Source organism: Lontra canadensis, unplaced genomic scaffold, assembly GCF_010015895.1.
Source record: "Lontra canadensis isolate GAN:19392208 unplaced genomic scaffold, GSC_riverotter_1.0 scaffold43, whole genome shotgun sequence".
In the NCBI taxonomy this organism is placed as follows: domain Eukaryota; kingdom Metazoa; phylum Chordata; class Mammalia; order Carnivora; family Mustelidae; genus Lontra; species Lontra canadensis.
In genome coordinates, this window is record NW_022631037.1 from 16,380,807 (window position 1) to 16,408,730 (window position 27,924).

The window sequence follows — 27,924 nt, forward strand, 5'->3', positions numbered from 1 at the left end:
TCAAGTAAATATATAAAATCTTTCAAAAAAAAAAGAAAGAGGGGCACCTGGGTGGCTCAGTGGGTTAAAACCTCTGCCTTCGGCTTGGGTCATGATCTTAGGGTCCTGGGATTGAGCCCTGTATCGGGCTCTCTGCTCGGCAAGGAGCCTGCTTCCTCCTCTCTCCCTTTCTGCCTACTTGTGATCTCTGTCTGTCAAATAAATAAATAAATTAAATAATCTTTTTTAAAAATTTAAAAAAGAAAAAAAGAAAAGTAAACGCTTAATTATAGGCTATAACTTTGTTTGGGTTGTGGTAGTCTGGGATTGACTTTTTTTGAAAAGTTGAGATCACAATCCATAAGTGGGGTCATAACATAAAAACCTGTTCAACAGAAAAGTAGTAACCTAGTTAATGAGAACATCTCACCTAATAAAGCGCTATCCTAAACCTACTGTATTTTTGATAAAAAAAAAAAAACTATTGTATTTTTGATAATAAAACCATTCCTGATTAACATACTGGACAAAAAACAGGATGACTGTTAACATTGTCATTAGATTTGATAAAATAAAGGTAAATCCTAATTTCAGCATAAATCATCGTACCCCTTCTGTTTAGATGTCTTTGTGAGTTTTCATTTGGGAAAGGAGAATCACACAATACGTTTAATTTCATAATGTGTCTTCTCAGATGGCAGTTAAGCAGGGAAACCAACTCCAGATGCAAGTCCACGAAGGCTCCTGTGTCGACGAAGCCCTGGCACCAGCCGTACCAGAAAAACGGCCCGTCATGAGGGCAGGGAAGAAGCCACTTGCACATTATTCATCACTGGTGAGGGTCTTAGGATCAGACATGAAGACCCCAGAGGAGCCTGCAGCTCAGGTATGAAGGGAATGGGCCTGTCTGCAGTTTTCCTAGCCTTACGTCTCTTGGTTGTGTAACATTTGAACTGTCCCTCGGAGATTGGCAGTTACTGTGCCCATCTCTGCTTGACTTTTGGAAACGGGTAACTGGTCCTGGAGAAAGGGGCAGGAGGGTGATATAGAGACTTTATTTTCCATTTATACTTCTTCATGTACTTTATTGGGGTTTTTTTGACCATTTATATCATTTGACAAAAGAAACCTCAGAGTACTACATTTTGGGAAAATGATTTTTTTTTTTAAGATTTTATTTATTTATTTGACAGACAGAGATCACAAGTAGGCAGAGAGGCAGGTAGAGAGAGAGGAGGAAGCAGGCTCCCTGCTGAGCAGAGAGCCTGATTTGGGGCTCGATCCCAGGACTCTGAGGTCATAACCTGACCTGAAGGCAGAGGCTTTAACCCACTGAGCCACCCAAGCACCCCATGGGAAAATGATTTTTTTTTTTTTTAAGATTTTATTTATTTATTTGACAGACAGAGATCACAAGTAGGCAGAGAGAGAGGAAGGGAAGCAGGCTCCCTGTTGAGCAGAGAGCCCGATGCGGGACTCGATCCCAGGACCCTGAGATCATGACCTGAGCCGAAGGCAGCGGCTTAACCCACTGAGCCACCCAGGCGCCCTGGGAAAATGATTTTAAACAAGGGCGCCTGGCTGGCTCAGTTGGTAGAAGATGGAACTCTTGATCTCAGGGTTGTGTGAGTTCAAGCCCCATATTGGGTGTAGAAGTTACTTAAAAAAAAAAAAAGTCAAAGTCTTCTTGAAAAAATGAATACCTTAGGGGAAAAAAGCAGCGTCCAAGGTCTTGGGTTGTATTTCCTTGCAGCAGTTTCCACTTGCTCCACGTGATGCGGACCAGCCTCAAGACAAGCCCCCAGACTGGTTCACAAGCTACCTGGAGACAGTGAGTGTTCTCTCTGGTGTGGGTTTTAGCAGCCATTGGAGCGTGGGAGAAAGCTGAACCCAGAGGTCTGCTGCCTCTGATGCAGGGGAATGAAGAGGGATAGCTAATCATTTCCAGACTGGAGCAGTTCCAGTCCAGAAACCTCCTCACTTCTACAGGGATGTGTCAGAAAAAGAGGGAGCCTAATTCTAAGTTGAGGGAAAGGGCCAAGTCTCTGTGCTTGAGAAGAAAGAGGTTAAAATTTACTCATCAAAATGATTTCTTGGTATCCCTTTTGAACCAGTGTACATGTGGAAAGAGTAGACGTTTGGCTACATTTCTGTCCCATTTGTTCAGTAGCTTCTAGCTGGTTATGATGTTCTCACACCAGAGACGGTGAGGTGTCTGGTCTGTTTGATGTCTTCAGGTTTTTTCCCAATGTTGGAACTAAGGTTTTTTTCCCCATTTTCTGCTCTGTATTCTAGTTCAGAGAACAGGTGGTTAAAGAAACGGTTGAGAAACTTGAACAGAAATTACACGAGAAGCTAGTCCTCCAGAACCCATCCCTGGGTTCCTGTCCATCAGAAGTCTCAATGCCCATTTCAGAGGAAACACTGTTTTTGCCAGAAAACCACTTCAGCTGGCACATTGCTTGCAACAGCTGCCAAAGGAGGATCGTTGGTGTGCGCTACCAGTGCAGGTGAGCCATCCCTTCAGAGCACAGAGCTGTTAGAAGACCCCTGAACCCCTAGGGCTTCCTGGCATCTTGGGGAGGTGTCGGGAAACTGGGCATACGTACCTCTGATGGCGCGCATAGCAGCTCTAGACTGGAAACAAGCTGTTCATCACCCACGAGAAATACTCTTGAGAGGGTAACCGTTCAGACTGTTGATGTGTTCAGATACACACTTGAACTAACAGAGGCAAAGTTATGTTCCCCCAAAACAAAATTATATCTGCAGGGATTATCTCCCCGTTGTTCCACATGCGTTCCTATCTTGCTTGCTCCCGTAAATTTTCCTTTGAAATGGATACATGTTAAGTGCTGTTGCCTTCATTTTATTAATAAGAAACTTGAGACAGGGCATGGCCAGGTGACAGGCTCCAGTTACCACCTAGCTGGTAGGACAGCCAGTATGGAAGTCGGTCTCCTCTCTCACTCCCTCTGGTACTTCCCACTTGCCATGCTTTTCCCCACAGTCTGTGCCCATCCTACAACATCTGTGAAGATTGTGAATCGGGGCCGTACGCGCATGACTCCAACCACATCCTGCTGAAGTTGCGGAGGCCTGTGGTGGGTTCCTCTGAAGCCTTCTCTCATCCGAGGCTCCCTGCCCCTCGTCTCCCTGCTGCTCTGGAACAAGCCAGGTAAAGCCATAAGTACACGGGAGCCTTGTTCTCGGAAGGGCTTCTTGGTTGTGGTGTTGGGGCATGAATCACAGGACCTCAGACAGTCTCCGTAGTTCCTGCGTGTTTCCAGTTAGTGTGTGACAACAGGGACCCTGAGCCGAAGCTAATGAGACAGAAATGAGAACTGTAGGAAGACGTTAAGCTAGAAGCTGGCACTGATGGAGGCTACAAGGGGCTCAGATAAGCTTCAAGATTTATGAGGTTTGTTTTTTAAGACTTTTCGTTTGTTACCTCACAGGCTCCAGAAACAGGTTGACAAGAATTTTCTTAAGGCAGAAAAGCAAAGGTTGCGAGCTGAGAAGAAACAGCGAAAGGCAGAGGTCAAGGAACTCAAAAAGCAGCTTAAGCTCCACAGGAAGATTCATCTGTGGAGTTCCATCCACGGACTGCAGAGCCCCAGGTCCCCTTTGGGCCGACCCGAGAGCCTGCTGCAGTCACACACACTGATGTAAGCGCGGGGCCAGGGTGGGCACCAGGGCTGGTGGTCCAGCCGGCCGAAACGGGGCTTTAACCAGGTTTTCTCATACTTACTGGCAGTTCCTAATACCCAAGCTGTTCCAGCTTCCATCTTAGTGGCACCTGGGTGGCTCAGACAAGTTAAGCACCCAGCTTTGTCTCAGGTCATGATCTCCGGGTCTTGAGATCAAGCCCCGAGTCAGACCTCCAAGCTCAGTGGGGGTCTGATGAAGTTTCTCTCTCCCTCTCTGCATACTTGCTAGCATGTACACTACCTCTCTCTCACTCAAATAAATAAATAAATCTTAAAATAATAATGGTTAGGGGTGCCTGGGCAGCTCAGTTGTGAAGTGTCTGCCTTTGGCTTAGGTCATGATGCTAGAATCCTGGGATCAAGCCCTTCATTGGGCTCCCTGTTTGCTGGGGAGCCTGCTTCTCCCTCTCCTGCTCTGCCTGCTTGTGTTCCCTCTCTCGCTGTCTCTCTCTCTGTCACATAGATGAATAAAAATCTTGAATTAAAAAAAAAAGGAATTAAAACTTCCCATTCTCTGATCCCAGCATTCTTAAAGGGTGGTTTGGTAGTCCTTGTTGACAGAGTAGCCAGTAAGGTTCCAGACTGGCTGGTAGGACCTCTCTTGGATGGAGGCGGTTGGGATTTGAAGAGCCTGACTCTGTAGTCCTTATATTTATGGATGCTTATCCTCACCATGGCTCTTCATTTCAGGAGTAAGATTTTGTTTTTAACTAACCTTCACACCCAACATGGGGCCCAAATTTACAACCCAGAGATCAGGAGTCGCCAGCCAGGTACCCCAAATCTGTCTTGTTTTTTATTTTTACTTATTTATTAAGATTTATTTGTTTAGGGACGCCTGGGTGGCTCAGTTGGTTAAGCAGCTGCCTTGGGCTCAAGTCATGATGCCAGCGTCCTGGAATGGAGCCCCACATCAGGCTCTCTGCTCAGCAGGGAGCCTGCTTCTCCCTCTGCCTCTTCTGCCTGCCGCTCTCTGTGCTTCTGCTTGCTTGCTCGCTCTGACAAATAAACAGATGATCTTTAAAAAAAAAAAAAAGTTATTCTCAGCCTCTTGAACCATGTGTTAGATATTCAGAAGCCATTGTACCCAACACAAGTGACTATCTGAATTTTCTGTTCAGGCTCCCTTTGCAGCCCTGTGCCCCAGTTATGCCGACCCTCAGTGCAGCATTTGTGGATGAGAATTTGCCTGATGGGACTCACCTTCAGCCAGGAACCAAGTTTATCAAACACTGGAGGATGAAAAATACAGGGAATGTCAAGTGGAGTGGAGACACAAAGGTATTTTTTTTCCCGCACGGACTGAAGCTGGGGTGACCTGAAGTGACAGTGCTCAGCTGACTGACAAGCTTGCTTTCTCTTGTCCCTGTTCTTTTCAGCTCAAGTTCATGTGGGGAAACCTAACTTTGGCTTCTACAGAAAAGAAGGATGTTTTGGTTCCCTGCCTGAAGGCTGGCCATGTGGGGGTTGTGTCTGTGGAGTTCATTGCCCCAGCCTTGGAGGGAACGTACACTTCCCATTGGCGTCTTTCTCACAAAGGACAGCAGTTCGGGCCTCGGGTCTGGTGCAGTATCATAGTGGATCCTTTCCCCTCCACAGAGGGCCCTGAGAACATTGAAAAGGGCATGATGCACTCAAGCAAAACTGATGAGCTCACCTGCCAGCAAGAGGTGAGCACTGGAAGGGGAGACTAACGCTGCAGCAGCCCGCTCAGAGCTGGCTGCTCCTCTGTGTGCTTGTCCTGGGCCCATTCCTCAGGCTTTGCAGGCATGTCCTTAGGATCTTGGTGCAGGCATCCCTCAGTGCTTTTTTATCTCTTCGTAATAATGTTTGGCCAGCCTCTCTGCTATCTGCGGGAAGACAGGCCTGCCTGGCCTGTTGAACGGCAAGACCGATGGCTTTGCTCCTTAACGATCACCTCTCCTGAACATTCCATGCCTCTGTTCCCTAAATGCTAATGAAGTCTTGCCCTTGTTTTCATTTCAGTTGGTATAGTTTTTTTGTTTTTTGTTTTTTTTTTTTTTAAAGATTTTATTTATTTATTTGACAGACAGAGATCACAAGTAGGCAGAGAGGCAGGCAGAGAGAGAGAAGGAAGCAGGCTCCCCGCTGAGCAGAGAGCCCAATGTGGGGCTCGATCCCAGGACCCTGAGATCATGACCTGAGCCGAAGGCAGAGGATTTAACCCACTGAGCCACCCAGGCACCCCTGGGTTTTTTGTTTTTTGTTTTTTGTTTTTTTTAAGAAATTTCCCTTCAGGGGCACCTGGGTGGCTCAGTGGGTTAAGCCTCTGCCTTCGGCTCAGGTCATGATCCCCAGGGTCCTGGGATCGAGCCCCGCATCGGGCTCTCTGCTCAGCGGGGAGCCTGCTTCCCTTCCTCTCTCTCTACCTGCCTCTCGGCCTACTTGTGATCTCTCTCTGTCAAATAAACAAATAAAAAACATTAAAAAAAAAAAAGAAAAGAAATTTCCCTTCATTAGTGGGGCACTGCCCCCCTCCCCCACCCACCCCCAGATGGTAGAGTACTGTTTTTAGAGCATTTTACTGCTTAGATTCAGTTAACCAAAGTTAACGTCATCCTTTTGACAGTTGTTACTATGGTTACTCTAACTTGTCATTAAAGGAAGCTGGGTGAAGGGGGTAATAAGTGAACACTGGGTTTTTTTGCAGCTTATCTGTAAGTCTAAAATGATCTCGAAACAAGTTTTAAAACACGTGGACGTGCAGCAGTGTTTCAATATTTAGGGAGGCAGCTGTCAGTTGACCTTTTGTTCATTTGAGTGCCTAAAACCCTTTGTCCTAATGGTTTTTCCATATAGGAGACTTTTCTTCTGGCTAAAGAAGAAATTCAGCTTGATGAAGCGACTAAGCAGACCAAAGGGACAGGAACCTCCATTCCACAGAAGACAAAAAATGTTGCCAATGAGAGGGAGCTCTACATCCCATCCGTGGACCTTCTGACTGCCCAGGTAGAAGACTGAGCGCTTTGTGGGGCTAGGGACAGAAGGCAGTGGAGAGTCCTTACCCTGTTGACGAGAAGGTGGTATAGGGACAGACAGTGCTCAGAAAGTCAGAGATCTGCCTACAATAGCAAGGAGGATCAGTAGTGGAAGCAGGTCTCCAAATGTTTCTTCTCTGCATCGGAAACTCACTCTCGGGCTTCCCCACAGCTTCCCTTTAGTTGCCTCTGTGTTTCTGCTTTTCAGGCTCACTTTCACCCCCACTGCCTTTTGTCTCTTTCCTGCCGCTTGGTTATTTGGACATCTAGTTCCCGCTTCACTCTTCTTGATTTCACCTGATTGAGGGGAGGCATGAATTTGAACAGAGTCCAGGAAGGTGTGGAGCTCTGTGGCCTGCAAGTCCCCTTGAGACAAAACCTGGCTCCAGCATCCGCTGCAAGTCACCTAACGTTGCCCTTTTTGTCCTCAGGACCTGCTGTCCTTTGAGCTGTTGGATATAAACATTGTCCAAGAGTTGGAGAGAGTGCCCCACAATACTCCTGTGGGTAAGAATGTCATTCCACCCAGGTCATTCAGTTTATTAATAGACAAAAGTGCCACACCCTAGACCCCGGTAGTGAGAATCTTATTCTGAGGAACTGCACGGCAAAGATTTCTCCTACAGTGTGGTGTTAAAACTGCACCCATGGGTCCATTTTCCTCCTTTTCCCTATTGTCTGTCGGAATCAACAATACATGTTTGTGCAAGGCTTCTCTGCCGTAAAGGGACCCTTGAGAAGCCTGGCCGGCTCGTTCATATGGCTCTTCGTCTTGGGGTTGTGAGTTTGAGCCTCATGTTCATGTAGGGCTTACTTAAAATCTTTGAAAGCAGGGGGGATGGGGATCCTTCTCCATTTTTCTCTAAATGTTTATCCTTTATGTTCCTGGTTCTGTGTCTGAGCCATGGTTTCTCAGGCCAGACGACTGTGATCCTTCTTGCGTTCATTAATCTGAGGTACTTGTACACCTCATGGTCTGGAGGAATTCTTTATAAGAATTCCTTTATAGGCCTTGAAGCCTACCTAGGTTTATTTCAGCCCTGCAAGAGGCAAGAAGCCTATGAGCTGTTGCTTCTAGACACTGACTGTTAATGATGTGTTGCTTTTTTTTTTTTTTTTTTTTTTTTTTTTTTGGTTGATGGTTCTTCTTTTTTTATTCTCCAGATATGACCCCCTGCATGTCTCCTCTGCCGCATGACAATCCTTTAATAGAGAAGCCAGGCTTGGGGCAGATACAGGAAGAGAGCGAAGGGGCGGGATTTAAAGTGCTTCCTGGTAAGGGGTTCATTATTTGTCTAGTGTTTGCATTGTCCCCTCCCGTATTACACCATACTCCTTCCTATACTTACATTAGCATGTCCGTGGGTTGTCTGTAGCCTCTCCATTTTCTGCAGTCTCCTCACCTTCCCATGGGCCTTATAGCGGCTGTTCTGGGCGTAGAATCCACACGGGTATGTGGCTTCAGGAGGCCCCTCAACAGCAACAGGCAGGGTTCGCGTCTTTCAGATCCCACAGCCTCAGTGAAGAGGAAGGCTCAGAACAGTGCCTCAGTGGAGGAAGCAGAAGTTGACCTGAGTGGGACCCAATTCGTGTGTGAGACCGTAATCCGATCCCTTACCTTGGACGCTGCCCCGGATCACAACCCGCCTTGCAGACAGAAGTCCGTGCACAGTGAGTGTCCCTGAGGTCCCCCAGCTATCAGGGCGGTGTGTGAATTGTGACTACCGGACCTGAGGAGGAAAAAGGGCTCCTCTTACTGAGAGTGGGGTTGGTGGTTTCTTTTTTCTTTTCTTTTCTTTTTTTAAGATTTTATTTATTTATTTGACAGAAATCACAAGTAGGCTGAGAGAGGGAGAAGCAGGCTCCCTGCTGAGCAGAGAGCCTGATGCGGGGCTCGATCCCAGGACCCTGAGATCATGACCTGAGCCGAAGACAGAGGCTTAACCCTCTGCCACCCAGGCGCCCCTGGTGGTTTCTTTAGACCCCACATACTCTACCAGACTCTTTTAGATTTTTTTTTTTTTTTTTTTGACAGGGACACAGCGAGAGAGGGAACACAAGCAGGGGCAATGGGCGAGGGAGAAGCAGGGAGCCCGTTGTGGGGCTCGATCCCAGAACCCTGGGATCATGACCTGAGGCGAAGGCAGAGGTTTAATGACTGAGCCACCCAGGCTTCCCTACCCGACTCTTCTAATTATAGCCTTGGATGCAAGGCAGCCACCATAGCCCCTTTTCACCCTTTCTCGGGGGCAGAATTAGAGCTGCATGACTTAGAGGCACAGCAGCCCTTAGCATCCAGCTGCCTGGAGTCTACACTGAGGAGTCTTCCTATAAGCTGACCGAGCTCTTCAGCAGACACCTCCACTGGCAGCTGAGTTGTGTCCTTTCTCCAGGGACACAGTCTAGGAAATAGTGGGCAGAAGCAGGAGTACCAAATTAATTTCCCAAGGTTAAATCCTGCTGTAATCAATTTCCTTTGTAACAGAAACTTGTAGATACTGGATAGGTAGCGACCATACTATATATTTCAAGAACTATCCAAAACTTCAAATTCTCGTGCATCAAAATAATACGGAAAATTTTCTTTTGTTTATTATAATGAAATTTGGCCTATGCTTTTATTTATTTATTTTTTTAAGATTTTATTTATTTCACAGAGATCACAAGTAGGCAGAGAGGCAGGCAGAGAGAGAGGGGTGGAAGCAGGCTCCCTGCTGAGCAGAGAGCCTGATGCGGGGCTCAATTCCAGGACCCTGGGATCATGACCTGAGCTGAAGGCAGAGGCTTTAGGCCACTGAGCCACCCACGCACCCCTGGCCTATGCTTTTAACCACTGAGCCACCCAGGTGCCCCGTGGCCTATGCTTTTTTTTTTTTTTTTAAAGATTTTATTTATTTATTTTTTTGTCAGAGAGAGAGAGAGAGAGAGAGAGAGAGAGCGAGCGTGAGAGCGAGCACAGGCAGATAGAGTGGCAGGCAGAGGCAGAGCGAGAAGCAGGCTCCCTACTGAGCAAGGAGCCCGATGTGGGACTCGATCCCAGGACTTTGGGATCATGACCTGAGCCGAAGGCAGCCGCTTAACCAACTGAGCCACCCAGGCGTCCCGGCCTATGCTTTTAAATACAGTTTATCTCACTCTTGTTTCAAGATACACACTCATTTCCCCCTCCCCCCACAGACTTAGGTACAAATGCATAACAAAAAATGTTCGAAGTAGTTATCTCTGATAGAATTATAGGTATTTTTTTCTCCCTTATCCTTGTTTTCCCAGTTTTCTGCCATGACTGTGCATTACTTAGCAGAGGAAAGTAGGCATATGCAGTACTCACCACCTAACATTTTCTGTTGCTGTAGCACCATTAGCTAATATATCAGTTTTGATTTGTCTTTAAGATTCATGGTGCTCCGGGGCGCTTGGGTGGCTCAGTCGTTAAGCATCTGCCTTCGGCTCAGGTCCTGATCTCAGAGTCCTGGGATCCAGCCCCGCGTCAGGCTCCCTGCTGGGCCGGAAGCCTGATTCTCCCTCTCCCACACCCCCTGCTGTGTTCCTCTCTCTCTGTGTATCTCTCTGTCAAATAAATAAATCTTTAAAGAAAAAAAATTCATGACACTTCTCAGAAGCCTTGGTGTTTCTCTTTACCTCGTGAGCTTCAGTTCTTCTGGCTTTGTCTGGGCTTCAGACTTAGAATGTGGCCATTAGTGGTTCTAGCGGCAGCCCTTTCCCTCTGGGCATCCCCCTCCTCTGGCTCTCATTAGAGTTCATGACCCACAAGGCTTTATCAGGTAAGGGTAGCACTGGGAGCTGCTTTTAGCTTATAGCTTAAAATGAACTGCTTCCATCCTTCAGTGAAATTTGCCTCCCCTGAAGAAGGACCACTTGGAGAGGAGCAAGAGGAGACCGTCCGTAGCGCCAAAGAAGCTGTTGTGGAGGAGGAGGAGGAGGAGGACGAGGAAGAGGAGGAGGAGGACGAGCTCAAAGATGAAGTTCAGAGTCAGTCCTCTGCTTCTTCAGAGGATTACATCATCATCCTGCCCGAGTGCTTTGACACCAGTCGTCCCCTGGGTGACTCCATGTATAGCTCTGCGCTCTCACAGCCGGGCCTGGAGCGAGGGGCTGAAGGCGAACCTGGGGTTGAGGCGGGGGAGAGACTCACTGGAGGGGAGAACCAGCTGCAGGAGCAGAGCATCAGTGACATCCTCATGACCTCACAGACTCTGGACGCAGTGCCCCTCACGCCAGAGGTGGTGGGGCCTCCGCCACAGCTGTCCAGGTACCATCCGCACCCCCCTCAGCCAGGCTGTTGTTCACAGGTGGAATAGGGAGGAAACAGCCCCATCTCAAAACCTGTGTTGTTGTTGTTGTTGTTGTTGTTGTTTGTTGTTGTTTGTGAGCACAGGAGGAGACTTTTTCCCATAGGAAAGTCTGAATTTAGATGAATAAAAGTTGTATTTCCCAGAATTTGTGGATTCTGAATTTAAAGCTTTGCTTGTTCTTAATTATCTGAGCGTAGTCTGTCTACTTCTGTTTTGATCATTGAGAGCCAGTTTCTTGCTTGGTTTGGTTTTTTGCTTTTGCTGCCAAAACCCAGGGTCGAAGAGAGCCAGTTTTTAAACACAAATGTCGCTGAACGCCCCCTTGCTCTGTTGACTCATGGGTAAAGACACCAAAATTCATTCTTATGTTAACCCAAAGTACAAGAGAAAGCTTAACCTACTATGAAAAAAATATATTCTAAAACCAGAGAACAGTTCTTTTTCATCATCTGATCTGTGTGTGTCACTCTTCTCTCATGGTGTGGCAGAGGATGGAGCCTTGACTAGGATTTAGACCACTCTCTCGGGCAGCTAGACATTTCCCTTTATCAAGACCATTTAATAGATCAGGGAGTGACCTGACTCAAGCCGGGCTCTCTAGTTTGAGTGTGGCTAAGGAGGAAAACCACAGGTAGAATGAGCCCTTCCTACCTGATCCCTGCATTCAGACACGAGGTCTGGGTCAGAAAAGGGAAGCCTTTGTAGAGAATCCGCCACAGCTGTGCTATGTGTACTGTGTCTCCAGCGTTCCCATAGGTGTCTTTTCCACTGACTTTCAATATTGTCTTTCTGAAAGGAGCCCTCCTTGTACACAGCTGGATGGTTCCACAGGATTGGATTTACCCGTTACCATACCAGAAGTTTCTTCAGTCCCTGATCAGATCAGAGGAGGTAACGACCAGCCTGAGCTTGATGTCTTTTTCTGTGCTCCTTTCTGATGAAACCAGGCATAAATAGGCACTCTGTCTTCATGATTTGTGGCATTATTCAGAAACCTGCCCATCTCTTTTTTCTGTGGCCCTCCCTCACATTCTTTTCTGTTCTCTAGCTTCATATTTATTAAGTGAGACATCACAGAGGTAGGCATTGTGCTGCAGTGGCAAGAACACAGGGTTTGGCGCTAGACCAGTCTAGGTTCCAGGCCCAGCTCCCCCTTTCCTCACTGTGTGACCTTGAAGTGGTTCAGCACAGTCATAAAACCTGTGGGGCTGTTTTCTTAGCACCTTGAAGTTGTTAGTAGACCTTCAAAGTCACTTCCCACTCTTAATTAAAAAAAAAAAAACAAAACCTAAAAGTACTTAAAAACTAATAAATAAATGGGTGTGATAGCTTTATAGACTTAGTTTTTTGGATTCAATGAACAGTTACCTTGCACTGCATTCTGGACAGTTCCTCCTTATCACTTAAAACCATCTGCAAAATTTCCCAAATATTTTAAATAAATAAAAGCTGTGATCAGATTGCTGCTTGCCTCTCAAAACTCGCCCCACTACGAGTTAAGAAACACTAGGCGTTTGTGGATGCCGCATCTAACCAATAGCTCTTTTGCTTTTAGAGCCCAGAGGCTCATCAGGACTTGTAAACAGCAGACAGAAGAGCTCTGACCATTCAAGGTAACTGGACCTTGCTCAGCCTCTTCTTCAGAAGCAGATGGATATATATGCTAGTATTGCTTCTGCTTGCACAAGCTTCTCAAACCGTGTGCCTCCAGAGGGCAGAGAAGGAGAGCCATCATTCCTTCTTGTTCTTACTTCTCCTGAAGCTTGTGAACAACACTGAACAGAGGGCTACAGTTACGTTTTAAGAGTGTTCACATTCCAGGAGTGCCTGGCTGGCTTAGCCAGTATAGCGTATGACTCTTGATCGCGGGGTTGTGAGCTCGGGCCACACATTGGGTGTAGAGATAACTTGAAAAAATAAAATCTTTAAAAAAAAAAAAAAAAGTTCACAGTCCAGACCAGTACTCTCAAATTTACCTCACCTTAGTACCAAAGAAGGCAGGAAGGTCAAGCCCACGGTGCGTCTTCATAGTAGTTTCTTAAACATGCCTGCCTCTCTGCTTCCAATCATCTCAGTTCCGTGGCAAGGTGATTCCTCCCTCCAGTATCCAGAAAATCACATTTCCTCTGGAGGTGTGTCCTCTGAGATGATAATTAAGCAGACAGACTGCTAAATACCCTTTTTTGGCCTTGACCACATAATATTCAGCTGGGACAGAAAGCCAGTGTTTACAGAAAGAGGAGTGTCTTTTCTGCATGCCTTAACCTTGCAGCAGTAGAGCTGGACTCTACATCAAACCAAGGTTTTAGCCATAAAACTAATAGGAAAATGATCACATTCTCTTTTTTACATCTGACTTTTTTCCTCAGGGAAATCCATTTTCTTTCAAGGATTAGAGCCCAGATTAGCTTACAGGAAGCTAATAGTTTGTGTTTTTTAGGGAGATAATTTGGTTTTCCTCCCCAGGCAACACCACCATGGGAGCAGCATTGCCGGAGGACTCGTGAAGGGGGCTTTGTCTGTTGCTGCTTCTGCATACAAGGCCTTGTTTGCTGGGCCACCAGTCACTGCCCAGGTCAGTGTATGTTTCCTTTTCTTCGACAGAAGCCAAATCACTGGGGAAAATGATGCTCCCTGCCTAGGCTGGAAAGTAGTATAGCATTCTGGCACTTTCTAGCTATAGGATTTTAGCCAAGTTACTTAAGGGAAGAAAGGAAAAAGACCTAATGTTTGTTGAGGACCTGTTACGTGTGGGGAGCTCTTGCAAGTACGTGCTACAAGGTGAAGAAGACACCAGTCCTTGCCCAAAAGACAGTGGGACACAAGTAAGGTGAACAGTTAGTGTAAGATCCTGCGCCAGTGTTCTCGGGTGGAACACCTCGGGCACCCCTGCTGTGGGCCCCTCTGTGGCTACCAGGCTTCCTGGTAGATGGCGCCTGAGCTGAGTTCTTAAGGACAAAATAAGTATGTGCCAGGAAGGGAGAATAGAAAGCACCGTGACAGAGACTAGCCAGTAAAAAGAGTTGGAAACGTGATCCGGCAAGGTGAATTTGGGCTGGGAAGAGTAAAAAGAGAAAAACCCAATCTATGTAGGTAGGGGTGCTGTGTTGAGTGGTTTGGGTGTTATTTTAAGACTTGTGGTGGGGGGAGGAGCAGGGAATGGGCTTTAGGAAAGTGATTAACATCAGATTTGTGCCTAGTAAGATAATTCCATTACCATGTGGAGGTTGGGGGAGCCCTAAGGAAATCCATTTGAGAACCCATGTGTAGATGGAAAAGAAGGGTAGAAGAGAAAGAGAAATGGCAGAACTTGGGAGACCATGATTAAGAGGCTAGAAAGAAGTCAAGGAGGAATCCTGAGTTTCTGGCTTTGGGCAGATAGTATCATTCACTAAGAGGGGATATCCAAGAAGAAGGATATATTTGGGCAGGAGGAGAAGAAAATTAGGTCCATTTTGGATGGTGTGGAGTTGGAGGCACGTTACCCATAGTGCAGCTGGGCATGTTCCTGTGGCTCAGAGGAGTGATTTGGCCTGGAGGTCAAGTTCCCTGTATACACAGTCCAGCAGAAACCACGTGATTCAGTGAGTTTCCAGGAAGAAAGGGTGTAAAAGCAAGATGGAGCCTTTAAGAATCCAAGAAAGAGAGGCTCCTGGGTGGCTCAGTTGTTAAGCATCTGCCTTCGGTTCAGGTCATGATCCCAGGGTCCTGGGATCGAGTCCTGCATCTACTCCTGCTCCGCCAGAAACCTGCTGCTCCCTCTCCCATTCCCCCGCTTGTGCTCCCTCTCTCGCTGTGTCTCTCTCTGTCAAATAAATAAAATCTTTAAAAAACAAAAAACAAAAAATCCAGAGAAGAAGAAGGGCCTTGCCCAGGAGCCTGAGAAGTGGGAGGAAGATGTGCTGGATGGAGCTCAGGGAAGGGAACTTGAACGGGGAGGAAGGGCCAGAGCCGCCTGAGAACAGGGAGCAGGCGGAGAGGCCTCGGAGTATGCCTCATGCTCCGGTAGCTGGAGCACAGAGGGAAAGAGCGAAAGCTGGGCCGCAGAAGGCAGAGCGAGAGTGGTGTTTCTACACTTGGCCGAGCCAGTAGCAAAGGTGGTTAACAGTCAAGAGGTGATACACAGGAAGAGATTTCTGAGGTGATGAGAAATCACAAAATAGCAAGCAAAAGGATGTGTGGAAGGACGATTCTGGAAAGGAGGGTGATAGTTTATTCTGAAATAAGAGGGAAGAAGGGAACAGTGGAGTTAGGTGTAGAGGAAATGCCAGAGACTGTGTTCAACATGTATACACACGCTTGTCTTAATCCTCTCAACAACCCTTCCAAACGAGGTATTTTGTATCTGTTTCCTACACAAGAGAATTAATTGGTAGGACGGTAAGTAATTGGTAAGAGAGTAATTCAGGAGGGAAATCTTGCCGTTTGCAGCAACGTGGTTGGAGCTAGAGGGTATTATGCAAAGAAAGTCAGAGAAAGACAAATGCCATATGATTTCATTCATATGTGGAATTTAAGAAACAAAACAGAGGAACATAGGGGAAGGGAAGGAAAACTAAAATAGGACGAAAACAGAGAAGGAGACAAACTATAAGAGACAAAACTATAAGAGACAAACTATAAGAGAACAAACTGGGGCGCCTGGGTGGCTCAGTGGGTTAAAGCCTCTGCCTTCAGCTCAGGTCATGATCCCAGGGTCTTGGGATCGAGCCCTGCATCGGGCTCTCTGCTTGTCAGGGAGCCTGCTTCCCCTCCTCTCTCTCTGCCTGCCTCTCTGCCTGCTTGTGATCTCTGTCTGTCAAATAAATAAAAATAAATTTAAAAAAATATATTAAAAAAATCTCTAGGGAACAAACTGAAGGTTGCTGGAGGGGAGGGGCGGGGCTGGGGTAACGGTGATGGGCACTAAGGAGGGCACGTGATGGAATGAGCAGTTGGTGTGATATGCAACTGATGAATCGCTGAACTCTACCCCTGAAACTAGTAATACACTATCTGTTAATTTTTTAAAAAGGCGGCACCTGGGTGGCTCAGTGGGTTAAAGCCTCTGCCTTCGGCTCAGGTCGTGATTCCAGGGTCCTGGAATCTAGCCCCACGTCTGGCTCTCTGCTCAGCGGGGAGCCTGCTTCCTCCTCTGCTTGCCTCCATGCCTACTTGTGATCTCTCTCTGTCAAATAAGTAAAATCTTTAAAAAACAAATAAAAAATTAATAAAAAAATTTAAAAAGGGTAATCCAAAGTGGTAGGATTTAGGAAGCTTGTGTGTCTATGACAGGGCTTGGCTCAAAGAGGGAGGTAAAGGAATGTTAGCTCCCTCTTTCGTGGATTGCTTCTGTTCTTTTTTTTTTTTTTTTAAGATTTTATTTATTTATTTTGACAGACAGAGATCACAAGTAGGCAGAGAAGCAGAGAGAGAGAGAGGAGGAAGCAGGCTCCCTGCCGAGCAGAGAGCCCGATGCGGGGCTCGATCCCAGGACCCTGGAATCACGACCCGAGCCGAAGGCAGAGGCTTTAACCCACTGAGCCACCCAGGCGCCCCAGCTTCTGTTCTTTAAAAAGGGGGGGGAAATGCCAAGAACGTCGCCCAAGATGTCATTTCACAAACAGTTTCTTGTTTAGCCCCTTTGCGTAGCTGACCCCGATCTCCCGGTGACGTCTCTGCCCCTGCCTCCACTGGCCCCATCAGCACAGTTAGCTTTATCTTCACAGTGTTTCCAGTACTTGCTTGCATCTTTTCCTTTATCGGGCCAAAGGACAGTTCCTGAGTTGCCCAGTTCTGGGTACAAACACGGGGAATCCAGAGCGGGGCCTTCCCAGCCCTCCCTCAGGTGGCGCGCACGATGGTGGCAGGTGGACAGGAGTGGCCCCACCCTTGCGTTGAAATCCGTAATATTTTAAACAGATCTTGGAAAGATTTGTATGATTTGCAAGATAGTAACAATTGACAAGGCACATATGTGATACCGAAAACGTTGCTCTGCTTTTCTTGACTTTATACAGCCAGTAGTTTCTGAAGATCAGACAGCAGCCCTGATGGCCCATCTCTTCGAAATGGGATTCTGTGACCGGCAGCTGAACCTCAGGCTGCTGAAGAAACACAATTACAACATCCTGCAGGTTGTGACGGAGCTGCTTCAGGTCAACAACAATGACTGGTACAGCCACCGCTACTGAGGAGGGCCCTCGTATTAAATCATTAGCCTGCTGCTCAGAGATGATCTTTATTCTGTCCTTGGAGGCGTAGGGGAGAAAGCCCTGGCTTATTTTTTTTTTTAACTTGTAAATTTTTATTAATTATCAACAACTGAGGCAACACAAATGAAGAAAGGAGGTTTTGCAGCATGGGGCACCTGCTAGACAGCAACAAAATGAGGGGTGCTTGTCCAGGACGTGCTGGCAGTGGGAAAGAGCAGGTGGGAGATACTTAGAGTGGTACTGCACGTGCATGTAAATGCAGAGAAAAACACGTGGAACCAAACACCCAGAGCTGCCCTCCAGCAATCGCATCCGAGGAGGAGGGTTGTGCTGTTCTGGGCAGAGAATACCCCCATGATACTTTGTTTTCTAAAGTAAGTGCATGGATACACAGAAAGAAATATGCATTGAGTAGATGTCTTGCTTATTAACAGAGCTCTATTATCTAACAGAATATCTGGCACATAGTAAGAAAAATCGTGCTTAACTTTTCACTATTGTGAACTCTTTTACTTGCTATACACCTGATGGCTAGGAGTTCACAGCCGTGCCCATGTTCGTGAAAGGCCACCAGGTTCTGCTCCTTATCATGGGCACTTGTCACATCCAGATTTAATCATCTTCCTCGGGATCACTGATCTCTTCATACACGATCAGGGTCTGTCTTTCCCGCAGTCTATAGGCCCAAACGCTATTCATTACTTTCCTGGGTCCTGGTATGTTCTCACTCTGTTGACCAGAGGTACTCGCTTCTTCTGGGGGGCACGGCTCTTTCTGAGCCTGCTCAGGGCCAGGTGTTATTGGTATTGGTTCCGAATCGCTTTCTTCCTTTATTGTTTTCTCGAGCATCACCTTCATTTTCTCTCTCTCTTGAGCATCAGAAGCTTCCTGAGAAGATTCATCCTGATTCTCGTTCTGATCATCATCAGAATCACGCCCGTTAGATTTCATGGCTCGTTTTTTAGGACACATGAAGGCCAGGAGAGAGGCCCTGAGACCTAGACTAGTCATGGTGTCATAGTTTCTCTTCATGTACACGTAGGTGATTTTATCTGAGTATCCAAGCTTTGCCCACTCTTCCTTAGAGAAGTATTTGGAAATATCCTTGAAGGCCTTGCATTTCTTCTCTGATTTCTGTGTATCCTCCTTGGAGTTCTTTGCAAAGGAGCTGCCTTTATTCATGGCGCCGGGAATAATTTGATCTCTGAAGGATGTAGCCTAATCTCTCTAGCCACAAGGCCAAAGGTCCTCAGGGTTGAAGCGGTGGCGGCTAAGCGCCCTGGCTTATTTTTTAATCTGATGAATCTATAGAGCCCATTATTGAATTATTAAGACAGTACCTGCATTACAGTATTTTGGGGAGCAAATCAAAGACCAGAACTGAAGCAGAGACATCAGATGAATTGTAGGAAAACGGTTTTTCAGTTAATTTGTATAAAGCTCCAGTCTCCATTGTAGTGCATCTGAAGAGCATAACTTGAACTTCCTATAGAACCGTTTTTCTTTCTGCTTGTATCAAAGTTGAGTATTTCCCTTTGGTTAAATGTGGATGTTTCTATGGGGATATCTGTTGTCAGTTTTTAAAAGAAATTAACCTAATCTCGGAAGTTGTTTTCAAGAATTATTAACAATTTTTCTAGCCCACCCCAAGTCTCGTATCTGTGTGGTATTGAAATGACACCCAGAGCCCCAGAGAAATCTTGTTACTCCAGCTTGTTCAAGGGCAAAGTCAGTTCCCTGCAAGACTTAGTGATCAGCACTGTTGTTTTCTAGAGACCCCACTGGTACATTCAGGAAGATCACCTTGTGGGTCCCCGAACTTCAGTGAAAGGAGGAGGGAGTGTGCTCGTTAACCCACCAGCACCTGTTAGCAGTGTTTACTGTAGTCATTTTGCATACACTTTTCTTTATTTAAGGGAACAAATTTAAGTAGATAGTGTGAAATATTTTGCTAATACTGTAGAGAAGGGAAAAACTTCTATTAAAAGGAAAAAAAAAAAAACGGTTACCTTTTTTTCTTAAGGTCAGGGTAGATGTTACAGTTGAAGGGTGGAAAGTGAAAGGCAGGCTCCCAGCTCTATCTAGTAAAGTCAGTTCAGGGGCAGGCAAATAGGAAATGCTGATGGCTTCTTGAATGTTTGAAATCTGCTCAAAGGTATCCAGCCTGAGAGAGCCTAGCACAGGGGAGACTGTTTTGCAAATCTTGGAAGGGGACAAACTGAAAAATTTTTGAGTTAACCCCAGAATGAACTGGAAAGCTTGCTGACAGGGCCCCCGGTCCTCATTCTATTTACAGAAAGGAGTCTTGGGTACAATGGGTGAAGGAAAAGGTAACAAAAAAAAAAACAAAAAAAAAACAAAAAAAAAACACTAAAAGCTATTATACATGAAAATGACTTCCAGAAAGAGAAGACTCTTAACCCTCATCCAAAAGGGGGAAGGATAGTAAACTAGTATTATTTAACCTGGTTGGTATTTATAATGAATGATGATATTAATTAATCATTAGTCATCATGATGTTTATTTACAGTATACTTCTTGACCGCTATTAAATAAACCAAGATTCAGACTGCAAGCCAACCAGGCTGTTCATTATTTAAAACGTTTTTATCCGGGTTTCTGGGTAGAGGCTGAGCGGCAGGGTGTGTGTAATTAATTGGGTTGATTTGGGGCGGGACCTGTTCTGACTTCCTGAATCGTTATTGCAGGGGTCCAGGAGGACCCTGAGGTCCAGTCGTCCGTCCGATTGTACTTGTATGTAACCGCTTCAAGAATGGTCAAATAAAGGTTCTTTGAAAGCCCTGCCTGGAGTGGCTGGTGCTTGCGGAAGCAGCGTCGGGGCGGCGGGGTGGTCTGTGAAAAGATGAGCTCTTCCCTCGCCGTGTCTCGAGAGGGGGCGGGCCCCTGGGAGGGGGGCGGGGGGGTGTCCCTGGGAGGGGGCGGGCCTGGAGGAGCTGGGCGGAGCCTCCCCCGCGCGACGCCGAGTCAAAGCGTAGGGCGAGGCCCTGGCCTCGCGCACTTTCGATTCTGCCTGCGGCCGTTTTAGTCCTGCTGCAGCCCGGGGGTGGGGTAAGGCGCTCCGCAGATTTTCCTTTCTTTCCCTTTGGGAGGCAAGGGCCGAGGGACCTTCAGTGCCTCCTAGCCTCACGTAGGCACTCGGGGGTTAACAGCCTCGACTGACGGCCTCGGGGTGTCCGGAAGGACTTGAAATTCTCCATCAGTGAAATCCTAGCTTCTGCGGAGCGACAGCTCTCCTACTCGGGACCCTGGCCGAGCCCGGTAGTAGGGCTGGAAGCAGCCTAGCTCCTCCTGGTAGGCCGAGGTCGCTACTCCCCACCCCTCTCCAACGCTGCATATTCGCTCCCCCAGGACTCAGTGGAAGGGGGCCAGTAGCTTGGCCAGCTCCAGCCCGTTGTCCCTCGGGTCGCCCTGCCCTACAAGCCTTTCTCCTGAAAGACACATTCCAGAAATCTCACTCTTAGCTGACAGGAGCGTTGGATCCCAGACCTGAACCAGGTGAGGTGCCCTTGATTTTGGCCCAGCAAGGTGTGGCTCACCTTGCCCTCTCATTCTGCTACTACTCCTGACCCTTTGGGGGAAAATCTGGATTTTTAGCCTTTAGCATTCCTTAGTGTAGGATGGACCCTGACCATTGCTCCCACCCTTCCCCAGGCATTCTTTCCTACCCCACAGAAAGCAGTGAGGAAGAGATTTCTGCTCCCTGGCAGGGCTTTTTTAAGGTTGTTAGGCACACCTGTGACCAGCCTAGCCGCCTTTCTCTTGTTTCAAAGAATCCCTGCCTTCCTATTCCGCCAGCACCTGCCGGGGCTCAGGAATGGAAGCCTTCCTTCCACTCCCAGGCTGGGAAATCGCAGGCATTTCTGCCCGGAAGGGGGGGGCGGTCCTGGACACCTCTTCAGAGTCCTCTTGTCGCAGAGCGTGAAGGGACTCTGGACTGTGGCCTCCCCCACCGCCCGCCAGCCCTGTCCACTTCCTTCCCCTGAAGCAACTGACAGCTCAGCAACTTTCCCAGAAAATAAAAATAAAGTGCTCCACCATTCACTTCTGGAAGTCCCTTCTAGGGAAATAACTTCTGCTTTTCTTTTCTCTTCCCTCTCACAGGCAGATTGAGCTCCCCTGCAGTAATGAAAGGAGATAACACTGAAATTTCTGATCCCAGAATCCCGTGTAACAGCTCAGTTTTCCCTATCCTAACTTCCTTGGGCCGGAGCTTACTGAATTTGAGGTGGTGCTCCTTGCCAACCTTGAGAACCCAAAAACCAAAGTGACATTCCCATGTCCGTGCTAACAAGCTTAGTGAATTCTGTTCTGTTCTTTTCTCCTTAGTGAAAACTGCCCCTGAATGATGGGTGAGACATTCTCCCGTTTGGGCTCTCGGGAGGAGAACAGGTCTATCCTGCCGCCCAGCCCGGCCACTGGCAGCAACGCTGCCCGATACTCCAGCACCCGAAGCAGCAAATCCTTCTGTTCCCGAGCTCCTTGTGAAGGGGCTGCCCGTGCCAGCTTTGTGATTTGTCCCACCTGTCAGGGCAGCGGGGAGATCCCACAAGGTGAGTGGCCCAAGGCTTTGGAAAGAGCCTGGATTCCAGCTGCTCAGGTCCCTCTGAGCCTCCTCTGTGCCTTAGGATTCCCAGAGAAGCTAGACTTCTCTCATTTGCTGGTGCCTTCCGGAAATTCACACTTGGTAATGAAAATCTCACTTCCATTCCGGAGCTGACAAAGTTGAGCTGCTGTCATCTGCCCAGCGGTCCCAGTCCTGCTCTGGGGCAGAGGTGGCATGCTTCTGCCCCCACTCGGTGGGGTGAAGGGGTTGCTTCTGGGAGGCTGGCACAGGAAACATTCGTCATGCACACTTCTTGGCCCTCCCTCTCTCTTACCTTCTTTCTCTCCACAGAGCTAGAGAAGCAGCTAGTGGCCCTCATCCCCTATGGGGACCAGAGGCTGAAGCCCAGGCGCACGTAAGCCCCTTTTCTCACCTCAGCTCCACAAGCTGTCACCCCTGGGGTCTGTTCTCTGTCTCCCCCATTCTGCCACCCCACCGCAGTTCTTCTCCATGGGAAGCCTCACTGAGTGAGGCTCCGCTTCCAGGGCTTTTCCTGGTTTAAGAAGTCTGGGCCACAGCAGGTACCACCTGAGCCCACCTGCTGTCGGGAGCTTCGGTGCTTCCAAGAAGCATGGCTCCCTTGTGGAAAGAGGGAGGATCTCTTGACTCTGCGAGGTCTTTCGGGAGGGAGCAAACGACCCAGGCTGCGGTTCATATGGGGAAGTTATTTTTCCTGCGAGCTTCCCTCTCTGTGGCAGCTCAGACCTGCTTGTTCTCTCTGGTTGAGATGGAAAATGAGCTGCTATCTGTTCTGAGGTACAGCACAGCCTCGGAGGTGGCCCTGAGTGTCCCCGGATGGGGGACGTGACCCTCTTTGTCATGGGTCTCTTGGACGTGAATCCCTGCCCCTTCTGCCCAAGGTGCTCAGTGGTCAAGGGAGAGGAGTGTCCCTCTCTGCCCAAGGTTCTGTGGCATTCAGACCTGTCCCTTCCTCTACCCCGGATCCTGCTTTCTTTCCCACAGGAAGCTTTTCGTGTTCCTGGCCGTCCTCATCTGCCTTTTAACCTCCTCCCTCATCGTCTTTTTCCTGTTTCCCCGGTCCATCGCCGTGCAGCCTGCGGGCCTCAACTCCTCCACAGTGGCCTTTGACGAGGCTGACATCCACCTCAACATAACGGTGGGTGGGCGCCCACACCCCTGAGCCCCATGCCGCCTTGCCAGCCACTCTTCTCTGCGGTCCTTGTTGGGCGTTGCCATCCTGGGCTCAGGTAGCCAGGGGTCCTGTGGCAGCCAGAGGGTGTCGAAGCCTGGGGGTAAGCAGGTGCAACCATTAGCCCCATAGTGGAACGTGCAGAATTAGGACTGTACACCCCAAGGGGGGAAGAATCAGGGTGAGAGAACTAAAACACAGGGTGTGGAGGGCATGCCTGAGACTCTCTGGGTGGGCGGAATAGAACAGAGAGAAGCCTTGCAGGATGAGCCTAGGTCCTGGGCCAACTTCATGTCTTACGGTGACCCTTCACCATTAAGTGCCACTCCAGGGGGCTCCTGACGCTGGACTTCCGCAGCTGAGGCCTTAGTGGGAGCGGGGCTCAGTCAGGCGGAGGGGCAGGCAGGGATAAGGAAGCTACTTGACTTCTCCTTTTCAAGGATGGTCACCTTCCCACTTCCCTTTCCCTTGTCTTCCTCCTCAGAATATCTTGAACATCTCCAATAGCAACTACTACCCCATCACGGTGACCCAGCTGACCATCGAGGTTCTGCACCTGTCCCTCGTGGTGGGGCAGGTCACCAATAGCCTCCTCCTCCACATCGGTCCTTTGGCCAGTGAACAGGTGACCCCCCACCCCCCGTCCCGGGGCCAGCCCTACCCACAGGGGTGTGGACACGTGTGGGGATTGGAAGGGGCAGCTGGGTTCACCCTGTGCCCATTTGGTTGACAGATGTTTTATGCAGTGGCCAACAAAATCTGGGATGAAAACACATAGTAAGTATCCCTTGATCTCTTCTCCCTTAGCCTCTATCCCTGGTCGGAAACCCAGTCTTCATCCCTACCAGATTTCCTTCCCTGCAGCCAGCATTTGGCCTTCACTGTCGTGGCCAAGATTGCAATCTGCAAGGGATTCAGGGTCCTCATCCCTCTGCCTGTTTGGACTTAGGATGGAATGAAAACAGGCCAGAATTTAATTAATTCTTACAATAGGTGACCTTGGACTCTTCAGCCTAAATCACTAAGAAGCATGAATGTCTTGTTTTCTGCTGAGGGAGGAGCTAGCACACCCCTGGGCCAAGTCTACAGGGCTTGGAGGAATGACATTGCAGCAAGGGTGACGTGCTCACCTTAGAGGGAGAAAGAGTGGGCACGGCATTTGGGGCCCCTGATGGAAAAGAGGCCCGGAGCCTGGGACCGACCTGCAGGTCTCCTCCGAGCTGCCGGGCTGCTCAGTGTGAAACATGGTCACATGTTCTTTCTCTCTCAGCAAAATCTGTTCCTGGATGAAAATCAAAGTCCACCACGTGCTTTTGCACATCCAGTAAGTAGGGCTTGGAGCCCGGGTGTCCCTCTCGCCGCCTCCTGACCCCAGCAGAGCTGTGCTCTGCTCACCTTGTGGGAGAGGTCCTCCAAAGCTAACTTCATGATCTTTGCTGGCTCTTGGGAAGGCAGATCCCACCCCTTCCTTAGACCCCGCCTTGCTTATAAGCCATCGGTGTGACAGCCACCGAGCTGTCTGGATCACAGGTGGGACAGCTGTCCCAGGTGCGTTGGCAGAGCAGGGAGCAGAAGGAAGGGGGGTTGTTTGAGGGATCCCCCACCCCAGACAGCAGAGCAGGGCCAGAGCTTCCTCTTCTCCCCCTGCCCCTCCGCCACCAGACATAGCAACAAAGCGTGCTTCCTCTCCAGGGGCACCCTGACCTGTTCCTACCTGAGCCATTCAGAGCAGCTAGTCTTCCAGAACTATGAGTACGTGGACTGCCGGGGAAACTCTTCAGTGCCCCACTTGCTGGTCCCTCATCCTCCGTGACCTGCCTGCTGGTCCCGCACTCCAGGCCGCTGCCAGCCTGGGCTGTATCTCCCAGAACCCAAGGAAGGACTACGGTGACTTTGCCAAAGGAAAAGCTCTTCTTTATTCTACCTCCCCCCACCACACACACCCCCTCAACCACAGGAAGCCCTATGTGGACGTTAACTTTACCTGCACACACACACACACACACACACACACACACACACGTGCGCACGCAAGCACAGATGCACGTCACTCACGTCCTCTGACTTCCACCAGAAAAGAAGTCTGGTTCTTCTAGGAGCCAGTGCCAGGCTTTCCCCTGTGTCTGTCTTGAGGAGAGCCTGACCTGATATAGCCTTGAGGTGGCATTTGTTCTCTGTACTGAGTACCTTGGTTGCCTCGCTCCTCTGGGGCTGGCCTTCCTCCTGCCTGAAGGGAGAAATCTTTCATTTTATCTGGCTTTTAAAACATGGATCTTTTTCAAGTTCCCCACCCAGTGTTGGGAGGGTGACTTGAGGGATGTCCGTGCTGTCTCGTTCCTTCTGGCTTTGGTCACGTGACAAAGGGGTGGGGCTGGTCGGCTTCTCTCCTGGGAACTTGTGCCGTTGCCCGACGGCAAGGGGCAAGGTTGGCTAAGAGCCTGCAGCTCGGCGGCCTCCCCGGTTAAAGGCTGCCCCCGTTCCTAGGAAGACAGAGCTTTTCTCTGGCTAAAGCTCTCACCAGAAAATCGTTTTATTATTCCCATGACAGCAGGAGCAAACATAGTAGGGGAGGAGAGGGAGGCATCTGGCACCCCCTCCGTCTCTCCAGTAAAAAAAAAAAAAGAAGATGAAGCCAGAGTCACTTGGGAAGGCATTTATTGAAGTTAGGCTTCTGGCTGGTGGTTGGCCCACAACCCTGGACCCAGGTCAGTCAGCCGGTGGCCCCAGCTGCTGCTCTGCGATAGCTTACAGAGGTCAAGCTGTCAGGCTTCGGCCACAAGCTGCTGGGCTCTACGGCCTCCCCGGCTTAGCTCCAAGGCCCATCCTCTGCTCCCAGAGGCCTCTGCTTTCCTTCGGGCATGGGCAGGCTGGAACCGCACATCAGGAGGGGCTGGTCTTAACCTCTCTTTTGCTGTCACTCGGATGAAGAAGCGAAGTCCCAGCTAACTCGGGCTCCCACTGGGCTGCAGCTGGAGGCACTGAGCAGGAATGGTAATTGCTCGCTAAAGGCAGCTGTGGTTTCTCTCAGGCCTGGAGATGAACTTAGGTGGTGGGGAAAGCTGAATGCCAAGTTGGATGGGTGGAGAGGAGGCAGTGGGGACAGCACCTGGCTAGCTGGCTGCGGGGGACAACGGGAAGGAAAGAGGTTGTCCTGTCTCCCCGCATTCATGCCTGAGTAACTAGAGTCAGGAAGAGGCTGGCAGGAGCACAAAAGTCCGGAAAGGCCAGCCTGGAGTTTCTGCTGAGTGTCAGTTGCCAAATGTAAAGGATTTATATTGTATTCAGTGAACTACACTTCACAGTGTTAAAGAGTAAACAAAGAGCCTCCTGTGAGTTGGGAGGAGAGCTGGACCTGCGCGACACTGCTGGGCTGTTTGGGGGTGTCTGAGTGGGTGCCAAGCTCTCCTCCCCAGGCCCTGAGCCCCTCTGCCAACCATCCCCTCTCCCCCTTCCTTCACCTTGTGTCTCTTAAGTTCCCTCCCTACTTTAATATTCCTGTTCTGTGCCCTACCCCAGGTCCCCCAGGGGAAACACTGCACTGAGGGGCCCCTTCAGCCTGCGTAGGCTTCCGTGAAAGGCCCAGGCATCCCCTCATCAGCGCCAGGTGGAAAAGGGGACAGGCTATGGGAGAGACCCCGGATGTCCGCTTCAGGAAGTGGTGAGGGGGTGAAGGCTGACTGCTTCCGGGAAGGGCTGAGGTGGAGGAAGAGGCCTGTGGGGTTTTGTGGGCCAGTCTGCCTCCCCTTCCCAAGATGAGGTGTCCTGTGTTTAAGGGGACAGTCCGCCTTTCCTCTGAGCTCTTTCCAGCCCTGCGTCCCGTCATCCATGCCACAGCTCAGTGCCCGCTATGGGCCAGGCATTACACTGGACTTCAGGGGGGCCCTGCCTGCCACCTCCAGTCCAGCTCCAGGCCTGCTCTGGTGTGATGCAACTCCTCCTTCTCAGTAAGCATCTGCCAGTGGGGAGGGGTGATGGTTCCAGCGAGAGTCCTAAACCTAGAGCCTCCAACAGGGGGGGTGCCGGGGGGCCTCAGTTGGTTAAGCATCCAACTTGACTTTTTTGATTTCGGCTTGAGCCAGGGTTGCCAGATGGAGCCCTGTGTCCGGCCCTGTGCTAAGCAAGGAGTCGGTTTGTCAGGGTGGCTGGGTGGCTCAGTGGGTTAAAGCCTCTGCCTTCGGCTCAGGTCATGGTCTCAGGGTCCTGGGATCGAGGCCCGCATCGGGTTCTCTGCTCAGCAGGGAGCCTGCTTCCTCCCCTCTCTCTCTCTGCCTGCCTCTCTGCCTACTTATGATCTCTGTCAAATAAATAAATAAAATCTTTAAAAAAAAAAGGGGGGGGGAGTCTGCTTGTCCCTCTCCCTCTGCTCCTCCCATCACTCCCTCAAGCACACACATGTTCTCGCTCTCTCTCAAATAAATAAAAGCTTTGAAGCCCCCAACAGACCTGTCCTTGCTAAAGAAGAGCCAGCAATGATCTTTAAAAAAAAGTTGGGGGGGGCGCCTGGGTGGCTCAGTGGGTTAAAGCCTCTGCCTTTGGCTCAGGTCATGGTCCCAGGGTCCTGGGATAGAGCCCAGCATCAGCCTCTCTGCTCTGCAAGGATCCTGCTTCCTCCTCTCTCTCTCTGCCTGCCTCTCTGCCTACTTGTGATCTCGGTCTGTCAAATAAATAAATAAAAATCTTAAAAAAAAAAAAAAAAGAGCCAGCAATGGAGCTATAGACTTGGGATGGTCAAGACCAAGTTCTCCCATTGGCTTTGCCTACAGAAGCATGGAATCACCTACTTCCTTCTCCCACCCACTCCATCCCTTTCACAGGTCCTCATTCTCCCCTCGCTTCCAGTCTCACAGAGCTGACCAGTCTCTTGATTCTTTTCAAGAGGAAATCACATTTTATGCCCAGCTAGCCTCCTCTTCTAGAGTGAATCAAGAGGAGTGACTTTTGGAGTGGAGATGCT

At 49.1% G+C, this 27,924-nt stretch overlaps 3 protein-coding genes across 8 annotated transcripts in view; 2 read left to right on the plus strand and 1 right to left on the minus strand.

The window, feature by feature from the left end:
* The window catches only part of NBR1 (NBR1 autophagy cargo receptor), a 34,132-nt gene extending 14,736 nt beyond the window's left edge, over positions 1-19,396 (plus strand). For 2 of the 4 annotated variants that reach the window (XM_032871753.1, XM_032871752.1), the window contains exons 6-22: positions 674-865; positions 1,733-1,810; positions 2,275-2,489; positions 2,990-3,157; positions 3,438-3,647; positions 4,811-4,970; positions 5,069-5,359; positions 6,510-6,659; positions 7,120-7,195; positions 7,853-7,963; positions 8,195-8,359; positions 10,535-10,958; positions 11,798-11,892; positions 12,557-12,614; positions 13,468-13,576; positions 17,001-17,252; positions 18,472-19,396. In XM_032871753.1, the coding sequence (XP_032727644.1) occupies positions 674-865; positions 1,733-1,810; positions 2,275-2,489; positions 2,990-3,157; positions 3,438-3,647; positions 4,811-4,970; positions 5,069-5,359; positions 6,510-6,659; positions 7,120-7,195; positions 7,853-7,963; positions 8,195-8,359; positions 10,535-10,958; positions 11,798-11,892; positions 12,557-12,614; positions 13,468-13,576; positions 17,001-17,174 (2,676 nt within the window). In that variant the 3' untranslated portion in view covers positions 17,175-17,252; positions 18,472-19,396. Of the gene's footprint in view, positions 1-673; positions 866-1,732; positions 1,811-2,274; positions 2,490-2,989; positions 3,158-3,437; positions 3,648-4,810; positions 4,971-5,068; positions 5,360-6,509; positions 6,660-7,119; positions 7,196-7,852; positions 7,964-8,194; positions 8,360-10,534; positions 10,959-11,797; positions 11,893-12,556; positions 12,615-13,467; positions 13,577-17,000; positions 17,253-18,471 lie in introns of those variants that run through there. The other 2 variants (XM_032871754.1, XM_032871755.1) reach the window with 2 other exon arrangements.
* Positions 17,808-18,377, minus strand: LOC116875913 (putative protein SSX6). The gene has a single exon (XM_032871756.1). It carries the CDS (start codon positions 18,375-18,377, stop codon positions 17,808-17,810), a length of 570 nt encoding a protein of 189 aa, XP_032727647.1.
* An 830-nt stretch (positions 19,397-20,226) lies between the features above and the next one.
* Positions 20,227-24,948, plus strand: TMEM106A (transmembrane protein 106A). 3 transcript variants are annotated; one of them, XM_032871758.1, is made up of 9 exons: positions 20,227-20,712; positions 21,319-21,384; positions 21,544-21,767; positions 22,112-22,175; positions 22,784-22,937; positions 23,455-23,595; positions 23,704-23,747; positions 24,241-24,294; positions 24,663-24,948. In XM_032871758.1, exons 3-9 carry the CDS (start codon positions 21,560-21,562, stop codon positions 24,781-24,783), a joined length of 786 nt encoding a protein of 261 aa, XP_032727649.1. In that variant the 5' UTR covers positions 20,227-20,712; positions 21,319-21,384; positions 21,544-21,559; the 3' UTR covers positions 24,784-24,948. The 3 variants fall into 3 exon arrangements, with proteins under 3 accessions (XP_032727649.1, XP_032727648.1, XP_032727650.1); XM_032871757.1 differs by lacking the exon at positions 21,319-21,384; XM_032871759.1 differs by lacking the exon at positions 21,319-21,384 and having other exon boundaries at positions 20,249-20,265.
* The last annotated feature ends 2,976 nt before the right edge of the window (positions 24,949-27,924 follow it).

Bases quoted from the DNA above. Each gene is read 5' to 3' on its own strand.
- LOC116875913 (XM_032871756.1), bottom strand. From the start codon at position 18,377: ATGAATAAAGGCAGCTCCTTTGCAAAGAACTCCAAGGAGGATACACAG.
- TMEM106A (XM_032871758.1), top strand. From the start codon at position 21,560: ATGATGGGTGAGACATTCTCCCGTTTGGGCTCTCGGGAGGAGAACAGG. The intron at 21,768-22,111 runs GTGAGTGGCCCA...TTCTCTCCACAG, and splicing joins CAGCGGGGAGATCCCACAAG to AGCTAGAGAAGCAGCTAGTG. The intron at 24,295-24,662 runs GTAAGTAGGGCT...CTTCCTCTCCAG, and splicing joins CACGTGCTTTTGCACATCCA to GGGCACCCTGACCTGTTCCT.